The sequence below is a fragment of the Corvus cornix genome, chromosome 2 (assembly GCF_000738735.6).
Source record: "Corvus cornix cornix isolate S_Up_H32 chromosome 2, ASM73873v5, whole genome shotgun sequence".
NCBI classification, from domain to species: Eukaryota; Metazoa; Chordata; class Aves; order Passeriformes; family Corvidae; genus Corvus; species Corvus cornix.
Window position 1 is genome coordinate 66,109,805 of NC_046333.1, and position 18,176 is coordinate 66,127,980.

An 18,176-nucleotide genomic window follows, 5' to 3' on the forward strand; every position below is an offset into this window, starting at 1 on the left:
GATAATGCCCAGTCTCCCAGAGCACACATTTCAAATTTGAGTCTCACTGTGTCTGTGACACCGGTTCCTGTCAATGGTTGCAGGATGCTGAGAGTTTTCCTGGGGCTGTGATATTGCTCTTCTGCCCTTGCTGATCTTTCAAAGTCATCTATGTTTCTGTTGCTTACTCCAGATCAAGCACTAATCCACAGGTCTTGCTGTGGATCAGCTTTTCTCAGGTCTCTTGGTTGTTCATCCTCTGACCTGTGCTCTGCAGGTGATTTTTCACTCTTAATATGTCGTTTTCTATTGCAGTAGTTTTGAAAATTAAAATTCAGCACTTCAAGAAATTTAGTTGGAGCTCACTTGAGAGGTAATTGCAATAGTTTAAGCATGTGGCAACATGCTCTAGTTTTCACTTGGGCAGCCTGCATTTATTTATTTATTTAATTATTTTAAAATTTCATTATGTAAAACATGCACAGAATTGAATTTTAATTGTAATTTGTATTAAGATTGCTTTTCCCCTAAGATAAAAAGGTGTATTTCCTCAATAACCAGGGTAGAAATATTAAAATGTTTAAATAGATTTTTTTCTCCCCTCTAATACTGATGTATTCATAAAAACTGGAAGAGAGGATGAGGTCTGCCTTATCTTTCCCACACTTGCATTGAGAAAATCATTGCCATTGACTTCAGTGGAATTGTGCTCAGTTCTACACAGACTGGATTACTTATCAATTTCAAATAGCACTAGGTCAGGGGCAAACGTGAGATACAAGTAAAGTAACTTAGCTTTTCATTAAAGTATTAAAAATGTACACACCTCTCTGTACCTCATACTGAAAATTTGGCAGTCTTACCCACCAAGATTATCTTTGGTAGAAACTCATTTGTTCAAATATTACACAATATACTGTATGTATCCTTTCCAAAATGAAACTATATCTCTTACATGTGTTTTCATTATTGCATTTGTAATTTTTTTTTACTCTTGGCATTCTTTCAGCAGCTATTTCAGATTTGCTTGCCAATCTATTTTAGATCAAGCCTTTTTAAAATATTGTGTTGTGGTAATATAAGTTATTTTAGTGCTAGAATGTATTTTAGTATTTTAAATGGCCTTAATACTTACAAAAGATGACAGATGGCCCTGGAGACAAAGGTTTCTGTGTTTACTAACTAATTTTTTTTATTGTTAAGGAAAGGCTAGAGAGCAGATGCATATTTGGGGGGGGTAGATGCATATTTGGGGGGGTTTCAAATCATAGTCCAAAATGCTGTGTCAAATGTGTTATTTCAGATTTGATTTACTGTCAGCCTGTAGAAGGATGTTCCAGGGATAAGAAACATTCCTATGCAGTTCAAGTTAAAGTTCTGACAGAGCTTTCCTGGGACCCCACTCACTTTGTCTGTCTGTGGCTTCCAAAATGCAGACAACAATAACACCTCTTTGGCCACAGGGATGCGTGTCATTGGAAAAACCAGTGGGCACTGCAAACGGCTCACATAACCACCACATGTGGTGGTGCGATAAGTACCTGAGAGAGGAGTTGACAAATGTTATTTAAGCTATTTAAAATGAAGATGCCTTCCTTGGATCATGTCTTTGAGGACCACAGAAGGTATACAGAATGACAGAGTACCTTTGTCAGAAAAAAAGGATAGAAAACTACAGTTCTCTCACACCGTTTTTGGTTTGCCAGAAAGAACCGCTTGGATAAGAGAGAAATTTATTCTTATTTGCCATTCAGACTTTTGCCTCTCTGGAGGAATGTCAGGACGTGACTGCTGTGCAGAGGATTTTCCTTGGTAGACAGTTGCTTCAGTAAGAAAGCAGTGGAAGCAGCCAAATTTTTTTTTTTTACTTTTTTTTCCAAAAAGAGGAGAAGAGGACATGAAACAGGGACATAGAAGAGAACCAGAATATTTAATTCTTTTTGTAACAAATATGGATGGATCTGAATTAGTGACTAGTCTTTGTATGTCATTACCAGTCTCCTGGGACCTTCAATTTCCACAACAGAACCTAGCAGCATTGCAAATGGTGAAGAGAGAACAAAAATGTGCTCAAGAATCACAGTCCTTCTGTAGCTGGACTTGCAGCTGTCATCCCTTTACTATGCACATCGCTGCAAAGGTAGCCAGAAATGGGCAGAAAGTTTTAACGCTTCCTAAGGGTTAATCTAGGCAAGCTGCTCAGAAAGGTGCAGGTTTCTTGAAGCCTAAAGGTCACAGGGTCCCTCTCTGAATGATGGACACTGGATGCTTTGGTTGTGCAGTTTCACATCCTTGCAAAACATGTCAACATGATCTAAAATGGATATGGCCATCACCATGTCCCTTTAAAAAGGAAAAATGGAGAGAGGAATTTATTTAAGTTCTGAACAGTAGAAGACCTATGATATGTAGTTGAATTCTTCTAAATTGATCCAGCAGAGGGCAATAATATGTCAATACAGTAGCTAGCTCTTAAGAACTAGATATGAGGAAAAAAAAGAAAAAAGGGAAAATAATAGATTTTTTGAAAATAATAAAAGAAAAATCAACATTATGCCTCCTTGGTCATTGCATTAAGGAAAATTTCAGCCTTCTTCCCCTTCCACTTGCCCTGAAATACACTAACAGAGTTCACTTTAAGTATTTTCACTGTGACAGGGGTTTTGTTCAATAAGCCACCTCTATAGGGTAGATTTTAATTTTACTAAAATAAGTCAGCAAATAATTTATTTCACATCTTGTGGTTAATTTCAAATTCTGCCTAGCAGACTCCTAAGTTTCAGACTGTGTGCTCCAAAAATTACATTTAAATCCTTCTTATACAGAGATTCGTGTTCTTTTGTCTCTATAGTCTAATTAGGTGTGACATTTTCTTATGTTGATTTTTCCTCCATGACAGCGATTTGGGAACAGTGTAGAGAAACCCATTGCTGACGCTGCAAAACTCTCCTGGGTATTTCTAAGAGCAGGGGAGTCAGGAGTTCCTGGTGCCTTAATCACGGTGATGCTTTACACCATCCTGTTCATGATCTCATCAACAGTGTTGTACCTGTATTTTTTAAGGTATGTCTCCTAATCTTATTATTCCCTTAAGAACTTAGGCTTGTGCCTCTTCTCCAATTAGATAAAATAAGGTGGCATCAGAAAAGATACATCAGTGTCACATGCCCAGAGCCCAGACTGTAGATAGTCAAGGAGGGGTTTGCTTCTGCTTAACTTTTAATGCACTGAGATTGCTGGGCGCAGCAAGTCAGAGACAGAGCCACTTATTTCCTCAACAGGAGCACAACTGATATAATGATTTTTCATAGATTCTAGAAGCCTCTGCTTCTCTGGCTTCAGGCAATGATGTCTGTGTGAGGGCTTAAGCTGTAAAGTGTGCATACCTTTCATTTAGGTGCTTTGGAAGATGTCTTTATTCTTACAAGAAGGGGTTTTGCGAAAAAATAGGAAAAATTTCAGAAAGCTACATATAATATGAAGTGCAAAATCTCTGAGTCTTCAGTGGCTTCCAGAGCCTTACAGCCTTTTGAAAATATAGGATTTTTGACTTCTTGGGACTGAGTTGTCATGAAATTATTTAATCCAAATAATTTTTCTGTGACATTAGCCCATTTTCTAAACTCAGTTCCTCATGAAATTTGACCAACTACCTTTCTTGCCATCTTTCTAGTAGACACCATTAGCTGCACAGTCAATAGGGACAGGTGTGGGACACCGAAAATTAATTAGATAGATTGTCTAATATATTGAATGAAAAAGTATTTTTTTCCTAAGTGAATCATTTATAATGCAGTAGGAATTTTGTTCTGGCCCTCGATTCACCCAGTGATGAATACTGGCAAACACCAATAAAAAGCCACATGCAAAGGCAAGATGCAGGCAGGTGTAAGAACAGAAAAGCTCAGCATACACCCTCCACCTGATTGTATCATCCTTCGGTCCCCCTTCCACAAAATCTGTTGCAGCAGGCAGAAAAAGATAAATGGCATTCTAAATTTCTGCAAAGTATTTCAGAGCTCCTACATTCCTGGGAGCTGTATACAACTCCAATGTACTGGTAGTCTAGTTAATTAGTTTTTGAGACGTTAATGCCTTCTTAATCATTGACTTAATAGTTTTGAATAGCTTCATAAGTTTTAGCTGCTGTCGTTTATTACTCAGGAAAATTAATTTAAATTAAAACATTTGTAAGGCAGGTTTTTATGAGAATATTACCAACATCTTCATTGTCTGGGGAACAGGTGCAAGATCATCAAAGGTACCTTTCCTTCTGGATCAATTTTCCCATAATGTTTTCCAATAAAGGGGTGGGAGAATAATGTTACTAGGGGAAAAAAAGTTGTCTTAGCATAACACATTTTAAAAATGATTCATAGCAAAATACAAAAGCAAAGGGAAGATAACAAAATCTGTTACAGTGCATAACGTCTTTGAAGTTCTTTGCTTGAAAACAAAAGAAAACATTTTGAATACTGGAGTCTGTGCAGAGTAAAGTTATATAAGGAGCTTCTACTAATGGATCAACTTTCTCTTCCTTGAACGTCTGTAGCCAACTCCGTGGGAAACTGGCACCTAGATAGGACTCTTGAGCAGCACACTATCAGCCCAATAATGATAGAATTAAAAGCTTCAAAAATGTTTTTAGGGAAACTATCTCTGCATTTCATAACACTGTTTCCTGAATATTGACATAACAGCCAAGGCAGTAGCATCTCTTTGTATGAATATTTCTCAGATGCCATATCTCAAATATTTTCAAGTGGAATGTTGCTCAGCACAGAAAACATATATTTTTAAATAAGCATTCACCACATTTTGCTCTTGCAAGGTGAACCAATATAAATATTGAGTGATACTTTCTGCATCTTAAGACCCCAAATGCCAGGGGAGACTTTGGCTGTTGGATGGAGGAGCTGGTGACATTTGTTGGAATTACTCAGCAGCTTGCCATTAAACTGAAGTGTTTGGCATTGTGTAAAAGAGAGGATAAGAACACTGAACCCACAAAACCACCAAAGCAAGCAGGGGCTGTGTCTGTTTCTGCCACAGATAGAAAGCTTCATGGTAGCACTGATGAACAGCCAGGAAGCTAATGAAATAATGGGCAGGGGATAAGTAGCAGTAGGCATTTATTTGTTTCTTTATAAACCAAAATACCTCAATAAATCTGGTTCCCCTTGGGTGTCTTGGGAGTCTGTAGTACAACTAGCATGGAGAGGTATTCTAATTACTTTTTGCAACAATGAAGAGGCACTGGCTGCAATTCCTTCCTTTTAATTCTACCAGACATTAGAAACAGACAGGAGTTTGTTGGTGAAATGTTTTCTACACTGTGAGAAAATGCAGACCCATCTGAATGAAGAGTCTGGTGGAAAGCATCTGAACTTCCTTGTATTGAAACATTTTTCAGGGAAAAGCTTCAAAAATCTACATTTTTAAGTGTTAACAGCAAAACTGGTTCTGTATTTTTAATGGTGGTTTCCCAAAAAAGGATGAGAAAGGCTCAAGCTAAGATGTAATAAATTGTTTTAAACCACTAAATCTACCCTTTAATTTTTGGTTTGTGTAATTCTTTGAAAAGACCATTTTTTAAATCAGACTCTGGGTAGGAAATAATTGCAATGTTTTCTGTTCTTTCTGATAGGTAAGTAAATGAACTTGTAGGGTATTATACTGGTCCTCATATGCCTAGAAAACATAACCTGTGTTTTGATTTTTTTATTGTATTAGCAATAAAAATAACTACTCTCATTCTTATAACAAGGTATGTTAAAGCATAAGAAGTGTTTTATTAGTTTTCATGACAAAGAAAAGAAGTTAAAGCAGGTAACAGGAGCAGGCTGAGCACTTTTGGACAAAAAGAACAAAGCTGAAAGACGGGCTTCATGATTCTTAATTAATTCAAAGTTAATTATATTGTTTATAACCATGTGCTTAAAATCTTCATATAGAAAATGTTTATGGCAGCAAATAGTAATTTAACTGCATTAAATTTTACTTAAGTTGAAATAAGAATGTTGCATTAAGTGAGCTTAAATAAATGCCAAGGTCTTTCTGTTATTTAGAAAGACAAGTGGCAAGCCTTTTAAATTGCTGACCTGGAATGTCAAACATGAACACTATGGAATAATATTGCTTCAACATGAACAGAAGGTCAGAAAGTCCACCAGCTTGATTGCTAGTTTTTCAACCAAGCACAAGATAATATATACTTATAACAAGTTATAAGTCAATTCTTGCACAAATGTATCTATTGTATCAAAAGAACATCTGATGTAGATCCTGAGACTAAGAGAAAAACTTTTTCTTTGAAGACACTGTGGAATTTTGTAAATTACTACATAAAGGACACTACTAATATATAAAAAATAATCTCTTCTATAGTGTGTTTTAAGCTACTTTAGTATCTTGCTCTGCCTTAGCACTGATTTGCATTTCACACTTTAGAGCATTTTCTATTATTTCTTGATAGCCAATTTGTTTATATTACCTGACTACCTACATTGATTAGATTATCTTCCACCTGCTCTCCCCTTTTGATAAGAGGATTCTAAAATGACATCTTGGAAACTACAGCAAATTTAGGGCTGCAGCTTCAAAAAGGAATGTTTCAAAAAAGAAGGGCAGGGAAAAAAGTACAGAGAGAACCTTTGCAGGAAAGCCTGAGATATGAATTCCTGATCTGATGTTGAGTCAGGCTGCCAGATTTTGGGATCAGAACAGCTACTCCATCGCAGAAACTCTTAGATATGGTGATTGATCCTAAGGTACACATTCCTGTTTGAAGGGAGAGCTAAAGCTCCTCCCGAGATCAAGTTGAAAAATTGTCTGTTGGTGCACCTCCTTATTTCAGTTCCACACTAAATCTCACTTGTGGGCAAAATTGTACTAAGCAGCTTACTGAGTGTGCTTCTCTGCACTTTCTGTGAGCACTGTAAGGTGTGATGTAGAGCTGATGTCAATGTGAACTTCATTCTGGTTTAGCTGAACATCCTTCTGCCTCTCCCAGGCATTGTTCACCACACACAGGCCACTACAAGACCGAAGGATAAGGACCAGTCACAAGAACTGTCACTGGTGCTGCAGTACATGAGAAGGGTGAGAGTTCAGAGGGTCTAAGGAGTTATGCCTGGCCTTTGTCTCTCACCTGCCAAGAAATGAAGGACCTGAACAGCCTCACAGAAATCCAGGCATTTTGTTGGTTGCAGTGCCACAGCAATCCATGCACTTCATGTGATTACTCAGCCAGTCTCTGGGAAGGGTGAAAATGTTGAAATTGGCACCAAGAAACAGCTGAATTGCAGTAAGATATTAGCTTGGAAAAGGGTACAAAAGGAAAGACCTCAGTTCAATATCCAAAGCTGAGATTACAGATTTTCTGATCTCTCTTTACTGAACCCATTTTTGGAATAAAAGTAGAATGAGAAAGAGATTAATTGAAGATGAGCCATTTGAATCAAACAGCAATGTTTTGATGTTTTCAAGTTCATCTTAGGATAAAAATGTGACGCCAGGCTTTTACAAAAGCCCCACAATATTTCTTGGTTTCACCTACATCAAAATGCCACACAGCAAGCCTTTCTTGTGGTAGAAAATTTTACTGTGTCGTGCTTATTCAATTCCTTACCACGGAATAGAAACATCATTGAAGAACAAAGCCAACAAATGAAATGGACTTTTCTAACATCAAGAGAAGTTTAGGTTGTATAGGCTTCAGGCTTCGGGTTGAAAAAACATGGTGAGTAGTTCCCTTCTATATGATGTGGTTTGCCCGTTATTGAACCCTGGCACAGCAGGACTTCCATTCTTGTCTAACTTTGCTACTGGAACTAGTTACCCAGCCCAGTGCTAAGGACAGACATTAGACATTTCTAAGGGAAGGAAGATCAAGATCTTTTTTGGGAGGTCAGTGCCTTTAAATAATTAAAATAAATTGCTGCTTACATTTATGTGATTTGATTCAGGTACTGTAAATTCTCCAGAGGGCTGGGGATAGCTGTATGTTGGAGAACTTGTGGGAAAGAAGCTTCTTACTTATGGGCAGAGAGCATAGTCATGAAGGGAAAACCAAGACTTAGAAGTCTACAGAAGAATGATTTTTTTTTTTACGTGAACAGTCCTTTCAAAGATGAACCAAATATGTCATTTCTATCCTTAGGCTACACAGTGAAGGTTGGCTGTTGGATGTATTTCGACGTATTCATGGTGAGGAAGGCACATTCTTTGTTCCACTGGACTTGGAGATTTCCAGTCAGGAGCTGAGCTACATCATGAAGAGGGCTGAGCAGTGGAGAGGAATCAATGGTGAAAGACGGATGGTGAGTGGTGAACAGAGTCTCCAGAAAGAGTCTGTGGTCCAAATTAATGCCTTGTATTTCTGTGTATTATTTAAAAGAACTTAGATATTAGAAAATTATTCTTAGGGTGCTTCATTGAATGGAGAAGCTAAGAAGAAGAACGTACAGGAGAATTTTGTGATGTTGCATGTGCATTGGCTGAACATCCCGAGGGGTTACAATCTGCTTAGTAACCAAAGGCTTAGAGGCATCAGTGATGTCAAAAATTATCTGTGCCATCTGGTGGTTCTTGACTGGGTCTTAGAGACTTACTGCTGGTTTAAATGTCAGTATCATCCCAGACAATTTCTCATCCAGCTCAGCAAATGGAGGATTTCCATGAACAAGTAGAACTCATTCCAAGAGGGTATAGGTGAGGTTGCCCTGAGAAGGGGGTGTGCATTTGGTGAGTCAGATATGAGAGCCATGCTCTGCTCCCTGGCCCTTTCCCTCCAGGATTGCACAGAAGAGTGGAAATTTGGAAATCTGTAGGGGAAGGTACTCTGCTTTGGTTATCAAAAGAATTCCTCTTTCTTTTCTGTTAAGGCCCTAGCCTCTAGTCTCATATACAGACCTTAAGCTGTGAAGTATAGGAGATACATTCTGTGTTTGCAAAGGGTCCAGTGGTGGAGACACCATCCACAAATGAGGCTTCTGGTCATGATTGCTTTCAGAGAGTTGAAAATAGAAGTAATGTGGTCAATAGTCTCTTAGGGACATTGTCTTCCTTCTTTGAGGTACTTATTCTTCCTTGCTTTCTAGCTTTGCATCAGTTGTTCTTAATTCCCATAGGACTATTTTACAAACCAGCTCTTGGACAATTGCTAAAGTGCTCATCAATTTGATTTATACATCTCTGAGTGCCTCTGTGTACAATGCTTTGTTTAGTAACTCTCCTGCTTCAATGTAAAAACGAACAGATTCCAGATAGGAAGGAAATTAGTCCTCTTAAGCATGTATGAGTTGTTTTGTTTGTCTTTTCTAACCCTCTGGAACAAGGGACTTAAGATTAGGGTTTTCAGGTTTTTCAAGTCTCTATAGCTACCTTTGAAAGATCAGCAGTTTATATAAATATATAGCCTCAGTTGTCACTGTTATAAACATCTGCCACAGCTGTAATTATTTTCCACATTTTTTTTTCCCTGTGATGACAGCTTGGACCCCGAAAGGAAAAATTGAATGAAAAAGCAGATACTCAGTAAGCTTACTTTTTGTGGGAAAGTGTAGAGCACCACATGGCATTTTAGCAGAGGGGAGGGAAAAGGTTTGAAAGAGTCAACAAGCTTCCACAACCACCTGCCTCAGACATTCCCTCTTTTTATACAGATAAAACTTATTTTGTTTTTCCCAGTCAGTAAAATAACACTTTTTTTTCCACATCAAGTCAAAGCATAACCACTGACAGTTTGTTTCTATTGTCTCTGTTACAAGCTAAGTAAGGTCAAGCAAAGAATACATATAGTGGACCTCATTTTATATCCCAGGACCAACAATGCCATATGGAAAAAGTGGCAGATGAGGAAACTGCAAACAACTACATTTCTTTTTCAAGTACTGAATACATTTCTAATGATATTACCAGCATATAATTTCTTGAAGCAGTACAGAAAGGGCTGAATAAGGGAAAAAAAAAGAAAAAGAAAAAAAGAAGAGTGGGAGGAAAGGAGGAGGTGGGGGGGCTAAAGACAAATGGAAAACAATGGAAAGAAAAATTATTTCTCTGTGTACAAATAGTCTGTACCTGAATGGAGAAAACAAGGTTTTTCATTAAAATACAGTAAGACATCCTTCAAGGGCCAGAACACTGAAAGACATGAGCCATAGCTATAGACATGTGTAAGTGCCTAGTTTTGCTCCCAGTATGCAGCCCAGCCTGCATGAAAGGCCACATTGAAATATGTTTACCTAACCTTAGTGTGAGATCCTTTAAAATGGACCCAGCCTCAGCTGGATGCAGCAGCTCAGGGAGTGAAGTCAGAGTAGAGGGAAGAATCCCAATGCTGCACAGGGAACAGCACACATTTCATTCAACAAAGCAAAGTCATGCACAGTTTTGTCTTTACTAAAGTCCCTAAGTTTCTGGTTCTTATTCTGTCTACATCTGCATGAATTTCATACCTAATCAAAAGCCAGGCTGTGACAGTGTTAAACATTCCTGTTCTCTGGGGGACATACTGGTGCAGACTATATGATGGAAGAAGATATGAGTAATGTGGAAAGAGCACAGGAATTTGCACCACTGGCATCTCTAGAAATGATCTCTACCATCTACTTCAGTGGGCACAGGGTCTGCCTCACAATGGGGGAAATTTGTGAGTGGAGACTGTTCAAAACTCCTGAATTATTGGTACAAAACATGAATACTGTGGAAAAAGAACCAGTCTTCATAAATCTTTCCCATCTACTTTTTTTTTTTTTTTTGGTATTATTTTGATGAAAAAGAGAACCATCAAAGGAAATTTTGTTAGCTCTCTGGCAAATCTAGTTTTGTAATAAAGACTCGCTCCATTCTAGAAATATGTTCTCCACACAGAGCATCTCCCTGCAAGACTGGGAACTGTATTTGCAGGTCTTTTTATGCTCCTAGGTACTGCAGATACTGAAAGACCCTTTTTTCTGCCATAGATTTGCATAAGGTATTTATCTTGTCCCTTTCTTTTTGTATGTCTTATTGTACAAAGTAATCAGTATGGAAGACACATCACTAGGTCTTATTGCGTGCATTATTAATGTGTTAATTTTTAAATAAAATACAAAATTAACTGTGAACAATTTTTATAAAGGGAAGCATGAGACTGCTATATCTTACATCATTCCATATAAAAAATATATTTTAAATGGAGGTCATTCAAGTAAATAGTCAGTCAAACCTTCTGGAAGAAATAGGTCTACATTTTTGCAATATTTTCTTGCTATTAACCATGTGCTTCTCATTTTTATTCTCTGGATTAAAAATTGCCCCATAAATGGGTATTTTATAATATGCTTAATTTCCTTTTATTAAATTGATAAATGCAGCAGCAGAGGACACATTTACAATATGATGAGAATTTAAGGTTATTGCATTTTATAATTTTTATATTGTTCAGAGAAGTGATTTGTCATTTGTGGAATGACATCCATACCATCATTTAAAAGTATTTTCAGTCTTTCTTTTGATAGGAAAAAGGTCACTTTCCGTAGACCAGGAAGACATCACTCAATTAAACTAATTTGCCTACATGCAAATTTTGTCATTTTTACCTCATTAACTATTTATCATAGAGTAAAAAAATATATATATTCATGAAGGGGCAGCTAACAGCCTGATGGAGCTGGAACTAATATTTTGCAACTCTAATGATTTTTTGCATCCTTAATTAGATAGCATAAGGTTGATATGATTAGGTCAGGACGTAGTGTTTTTCATTAAAATACATTTTAGAAGCTGTATTCATAATCTGCCCTTGCAATTAAATAATGAGCCTATGAGTTTAATATTATCGACCCAATTATTATCCCATGGAAAAGTATACCTTTAATAAATTTGTGCCGTAGGACCTTCATTAGCAACAAAACGAATTATATTTCCAGGTACACAGATTACACGGCCCCAATCACATTTACGTAGTGGTTCGGAAGGCACCGTGGGGGGAGAGCCACCATTGCCCTGTACCTTACAGAAATGCACTTGATTATTTTGGAAGAAGCCATTTACAATGCCTTTAACAAGGAAAGCTGCAAAGAAGTAAAAATGCCACCTACAGAGGCAGGCAGAAACATTCCTAGAAGCAAACGTGCTGAAGCACTGTTCTGTGCACCAATGCTAGGAGGAAGACTGGGCCTCCATTCCTCAACCTGTTACAAACATGGACACAGAGCTGAATATTTGCTGATCTTTTATTAGAGACAGTCACATGTTAAATGTGTGTCAGATTCTAGAATTGGTAAAATCAGGACTGGTGGCAGACTGGAATATTTTAATCTGCTACTGTTAGCAGACCAGTGATGAGGTCAGGACCCTGGATTGTAGCCAAGCCTTTTTCTTTTTTTCTAGAACTGATAAAAACGACAATGTCTTTCTGTCCTCACCAAGTAATCACTTTTCCAATGTCAAGTAACAGTTTAGAGCCAAGGTATGAAGTGGGGTTTTCTTTTGTCTAAACAAATAAGAATTAAAAAAGAAAAAGAGGGGGGGAAGTATTTCTAGTGAAACTGCAGACCAAAAATGGCTCTTTGTGACTGCATTGGTTGTTAGGTGTTATGTTCTCATCACTTTGGTCATGTCTAAAGCCTCTGAACTATTTATCAGATGAATTGCTATTAGCAGGAATGAAAAGCAAAAAATATGGCACGTGGAGATTTTTACTGGACTTAGCCCTCAAAGTACCACCCCCGCTTGCATTGTTAGTATTACTACTTTTATGTAGTAATACTAACAATGAGAAAAGTTGTGCAACACATAACCTGAAACAAAATTGTTAGTATACCAAGCATAGGCCCAAAAATACTGGCACATGAGGAGGTTCTGTGGAAAAAAAATGCAAGGTCTGTAGGCAAGAAGATAATGTGAAACTTACACTTGAAATAAAGCCTGATGCACTGCAAAATTATTTTAATGAGACTAGGGCTAATTTTCTAATTTTAAAATGATATAATAGCAAACCATAAAAAATTACCCGGCAGTAGATTTTTGAAAGGAAAATATATTTGTAATTATCTTGAACACACAAGATTACTTCAGGGCCTATTATCGACACAATTTTTGGTACCACTTTACACTAATTTGCATTTATTACTCTCAGGCCAACTATTAATATGTTAATAAATAAGTCATTAATACTTGTTATTTAATTGCTATCTATTTATTCCTGTTCAATAATGCATTAATTACTTGTGAATTGTTGAGGGCAAAATCCTGCCCTTGCTAGTGGAATCAGCAGTGGCAGGAGAGCAAACTGATGGTGGCAGCATTACAAGGGCTGCTGGAGAGCAAGTAATTTAACTCATTTAGCACAAGGGGGTTAACTTTTGATCTTGTCTTAGAGGAAGCCTCATGAGCCTCCAGTTAGTCCGTGCTGCAGCAAAGCTGCTGGACCATGGGTGGAGGCTGAGGAAGGCAGGTGGTACCACACCTGAGATTGCTGCAATTTGTCTCTTCTTATGGCCCCGGTCTTACTCCAACACTGGAGTTTGGAGCTTGCTTGCACATACAGGACAATGGATAGAGGGAAGTGAAGGGCAAAAACTGAAGTAATCGAAAGCCAGTGCTAGACCAAGGAAAGTGTGGCACATAGTGTGTAGTGAGAAATGGAAATAGGTACGCTGCTTTCTTGCTGTTGGATACTGGAAACAGAAAAAGCAGAATCCCTGACTGTGCTCTAATTAAAAACCCCAGATTGATGCTCTCCAGATCCCCTTGTGTAACTTGGCTGTAGTGTAGATCAAAAAAGGCTGAAGAACATACTGACAGCATAATTGGTATATTTTCTCTTTGAAGGTTTAGCACTATTCTGAGTGTGATTTCTTGCCTCTTTTTGGTGAAAAAAATGGTGAGACTAGGCCAAATTTTGAACAAGAACACCAGCCTGTTTCTTTGAATCTAATGGATCTGATAATCTTAAATTTGGTCTTTTTGAAGTTGTAGGGTGAATTTTTCCCATGAACACAAACAGAAATTTTGATGTTGCCTTTCAGGAAGACCAATTACCAAAAGAGAGGAGAAAAGTGGTAGGCATAATTTGACTTAAATAGAAAAAACTAAAAAAGAAGATTGAGGAAATGAGCTGGAAGGTATAATATCATGGTACAGATTGTGGAAGCCTGAAGGAAAAGTCAGAAAGCACAAGGTAGTAATAGGAGAAAAGAAGCAAAAGTGGTTCAGAAATTTGGGCAGAAGACACAACCATGCCAAAGAAAATAGAAGGAAACTGAGAGAAATGCAAGGTAATAGAAGCTGATGGAAAAGGACAGCTATAAAAGATAACTATACAATCATGATTCTGTAGAATAACTCTTCTCAAATTGCTGATTTAGGTATCACTGATGTGCAAAGGAAGATAGAAAATCATGTTGAGAAAGCAAAAGTATACAAAATGTAAATTTCTTTTTTTACTCACTCACTCTTCTGTTCGCAAACTTTTTGTGACTATGAGCTATACCTTATGTATATAAACTCTACCTCATATACACTGTATTATATCTTTTAGAAATAACAAATGACTGCCATCTCTCAAGCTGCTGCTGATAAGGTTTTATAATTTCAATTGATTTCACTAAACTAGTTTCAGTGATCTTTTAGAAACCTAGCATTTTGCAAGTTCAAAATTAGGTTTCTTCTTCCTAACCTTAACCCTTATTGCAAAAATTTTTGAAGTTGCTCACTGGAACTCTCAGTACAGTGTCTCCAGCAACTGAGATTGCATGAAGGATCTGTGCTGTAAGAGTAACATAGGAGAGTAGAAAGCAGTAGCAAAGCTGACTGTGAGCATATCTAGAAAAATTAGGAGTAATATAGAATTTAATTCCTTACGTGCCAGCATGAATAAATCACTGTGTTTTCTGGGGTAATGCACAATTGTTTCAGTCAGTACAACCAAGCTACCCTGCTAGTCCAGAACAATTTAGCTCAGCATGTTAAGGTGACATGTAATCACCTATCTGCTACAGAAATTGTAGGAGGGAAACCTCGACCCCTTGCAGTCAACAGCAGAACTTGCACTGACTTTATTAGGGCCAGAATTTCCATCTATATGTGTAAGCAAAGGAGAGGGGAGGAAATAGGGCCATGTCTCACTGAACTTCTTCGTGATCTGTGTGCATAAGGTCAGATTCTCATCTGGGATAAATTATTGAAGGCAGAGCCTGTATTTTTTTTAAGATTAAATGGAGATTGAAAGTCAGAGATGAGCAGAGGGAAGGCTCAGACCAGTAATGGGATGTTACAGAAAACAGAGCAAAATGTGAGGTCAGAAAAGAGGGTAGCACTCTGTTGACTCCTAGATTTAAACCAAAATTATTTCTGTATGAAAAGACAAGGCCTTGAACTGTGTAGGGTTGAATTGGCCATCTGGTTCTGAAACACTTTTCTTACTATTCTTTTAGGGTATTTAGTCCACAGGGAGTGTTGGGTGAAAAGAAAAAGGGGGGAAGTGTGGATGTTTGGAAGCATCTGGAATAGCCAACTATGCTGACCATACCCAGGCATGCCATTAAACCTCACAACTGTTGATTAGTAATTCATCAGAAAGTGTGTATGTGCAAGCTGTGGAAAACAAGGTAATGTCGTCTAGGTAAAGGAAAACTTTCTTTTGCCTGTGTGGATAGGTCTAACGAGTGGAACTGCTTAAACAGATGTGCACACAAAAAGAGGCCTTGTAATAAATTATAAAAATGGTAGAACAGATATAATCAACAAGTAAACTAATGGAAACAGCATTAGAAATGGGGATGGTAGAGTAACACTGCACAGAACTTGCTTGATTCCATGTTGTATCCCATCTTAAAGAGAAAAACAAAAACAAAAACAAAAACAAACGAACAAAAAAAAAGAGGAAAAAGGGATTTAAACCCCCACATCTATGCAAGCTTCTCTCAATATGAAAGTTGTATGACAATAAGTTGATAGAATAACAACAGATAAAAAGAAAAGCAAACCATGCAAACTATGTGGATGCAAGTGCTATGAGCTACTTACAACATTTCTTTTTTTTGGTTGGCATGTTCATGGTAAATCTATAAAGTGAAAACAAAATTATTTAGTCAAACTCCATGGAATTTAAGTAGAGAGGTAGTAAACATTATATTTTGTTTAGAAAACATGTATTTTATTTCCCCTTTCAGTATATATTTTGTTTCCCTTTTAAATGAGAACTGATAATTCAAGTCTCCTTTACTATCCCCATTACATGCACAATATAGAATTTCCAGAGTAAATGGTAACAAATAATTTTAATCCTATAATCAATAAATGAATTATATAAAGGCATTAATGCAGATGAACCAAACTAATAGTCTGCTGACTATTCTGATTATACACTGGCAGAAAGGTGTTAATTTCTGTAATACTTCAACAGACATCCAAACTGTTTTGTCAGAGAGGTTGGACAGTGATGGAGGAGGAGTACACTTAACTGTAATTTTTGTAGTAATTCATGGGAAGCCTCATTGACATGTGCTAATGGCACTTGATTGCCCTCAAGATGTTTTCACAACAGAACTCTGTGAGTGCCACATCAAGGTTTGCTCAGTCAAACAGTTTTTTCTCCTTGCATCTAGATAATTTGTGACCACAGGCAAACTTTTGAAAATCCAAGGTGGTTTGCAACACTCCGTTGGGGTGAATCTGTCATCAGCCGGCTGGTACAGATCAGTGCACTAATGAAGAGCAAGCTCTTTGGGTTTTTTGTCATTTCTGTGCAAGCAATCCATTTTGTTTCTCCTCAGTGGCAGGGTATGTTATACATCTCATCCTGTATAATCTGACTTACATTATAATTTGATTCATACACAGCCTTTCCACAGAGATTAATTAGCAGCAGGCTTGAAGTTTGCAAGTGAAAATATGATAATTAGTTTTCTTGGAATGTTAACATTTCAACACTTCAGATTCTCTCCATCTTTGTCTTCAATGAACCTGCAGTAAACGAGCACTATTTCTCTTCTAAATCAGACTCTTGTGAGGTTTGAAATACAGACATTTTCATCAAGCTGGATAATTTCCATAGAAAATTTACTAGCTCATGAAATATTGCAGGAGTAATTCATACAATGACTCCCTCCTCCCCTTGGTAGGTTGAAGTATGATGTGAGCAGTTCTGAAAACCCCCAGGACAGTCACTTATTTAACAATGGTGATTCCTACTCTTTGTAACAAAAATCAGCTGACTCTTCATTTTTTGCACAAAACAGAATTAGCCAATAGGTCTCTCATATGGTTGTCAGGTAGTGCTGTAAACATGATTACATTAGTGCTGTAAAAAAGGTTACTCCCTGCACTCATTTGTTCTCTTGGAGTGTTTAATACAGGTAACTCATTTGGCACATACAAGATCTCAAGACCAGTAACTTAGCAGGATTCTGAAAAGAATTAGCAATATATCTGAATAATGAGAACATTCAATGTTACAATAGTGAGTAAAAATGTTATATAAAATATCAACACTCATGACTTAAAGACATAATCGCTAACATATGAGGCTTAGGAAGAAACTCACATTATGGAAAAATTATTGTGTTGTCCATTATGGGTTTGTGTAGCTGTTTAAAAACTAGTATTTGTTTTATCTGCTAATTGATATATTGCTTATATCTGATTTATCCTCCTCGGTGTTAAACAAATTTCTTTTGTTCCAAGGATATGGTTTTAAAAGATCTCAGTCTTTTCTAATTACTAAATTCTCTAATTAAGATGTAATTCATCTTATTACAACTCTGGCATCAGACATCCTCTGATCTTGGGCAGGGTACTGTCAATGCCCATTGACTTGGTCAGGTTAGGGATAAGTGAAATTCTTAGCATCTAAATTACCATGTAGGTGTGAGCTTGCATATGCAAATGCATGAAGTTCATATATCAATTGTGTACGCAACTGCAAGCATGGTTTTGCAGTTATCACATCACAAGGGCTCTTTATTTCTTCTTTTTAAGGAAATTAAATTTACTACCATTTTGTGATTTTCACACGTAAAGCTGCTGACAAAGGCTGAATTACTTTAGATGCATTAGAGAACACTTAAGCAACGTTACAAAACTGAAGCCTCAGAAGCTTGCTTTCTAGTAAAGACCTTTAAATATTCTGGGAACTAATGATATTTAAATGCAAAATTCCACACAGCAGAGACTACTGAAGACACCCGCACAGGGCAGAGCAAAATCTC

The 18,176-nt window shown here is 37.3% G+C and overlaps 1 protein-coding gene across 1 annotated transcript in view; it reads left to right on the forward strand.

The window, feature by feature from the left end:
- The window catches only part of LOC104691452, a 170,199-nt gene that overhangs the window by 109,985 nt on the left and 42,038 nt on the right, over positions 1 to 18,176 (forward strand). The window contains exons 17-18 of the mRNA XM_039549741.1: positions 2,879 to 3,042; positions 8,141 to 8,300. Of these exons, the coding sequence (XP_039405675.1) occupies positions 2,879 to 3,042; positions 8,141 to 8,300 (324 nt within the window). The remainder of the gene's footprint in view (positions 1 to 2,878; positions 3,043 to 8,140; positions 8,301 to 18,176) is intronic.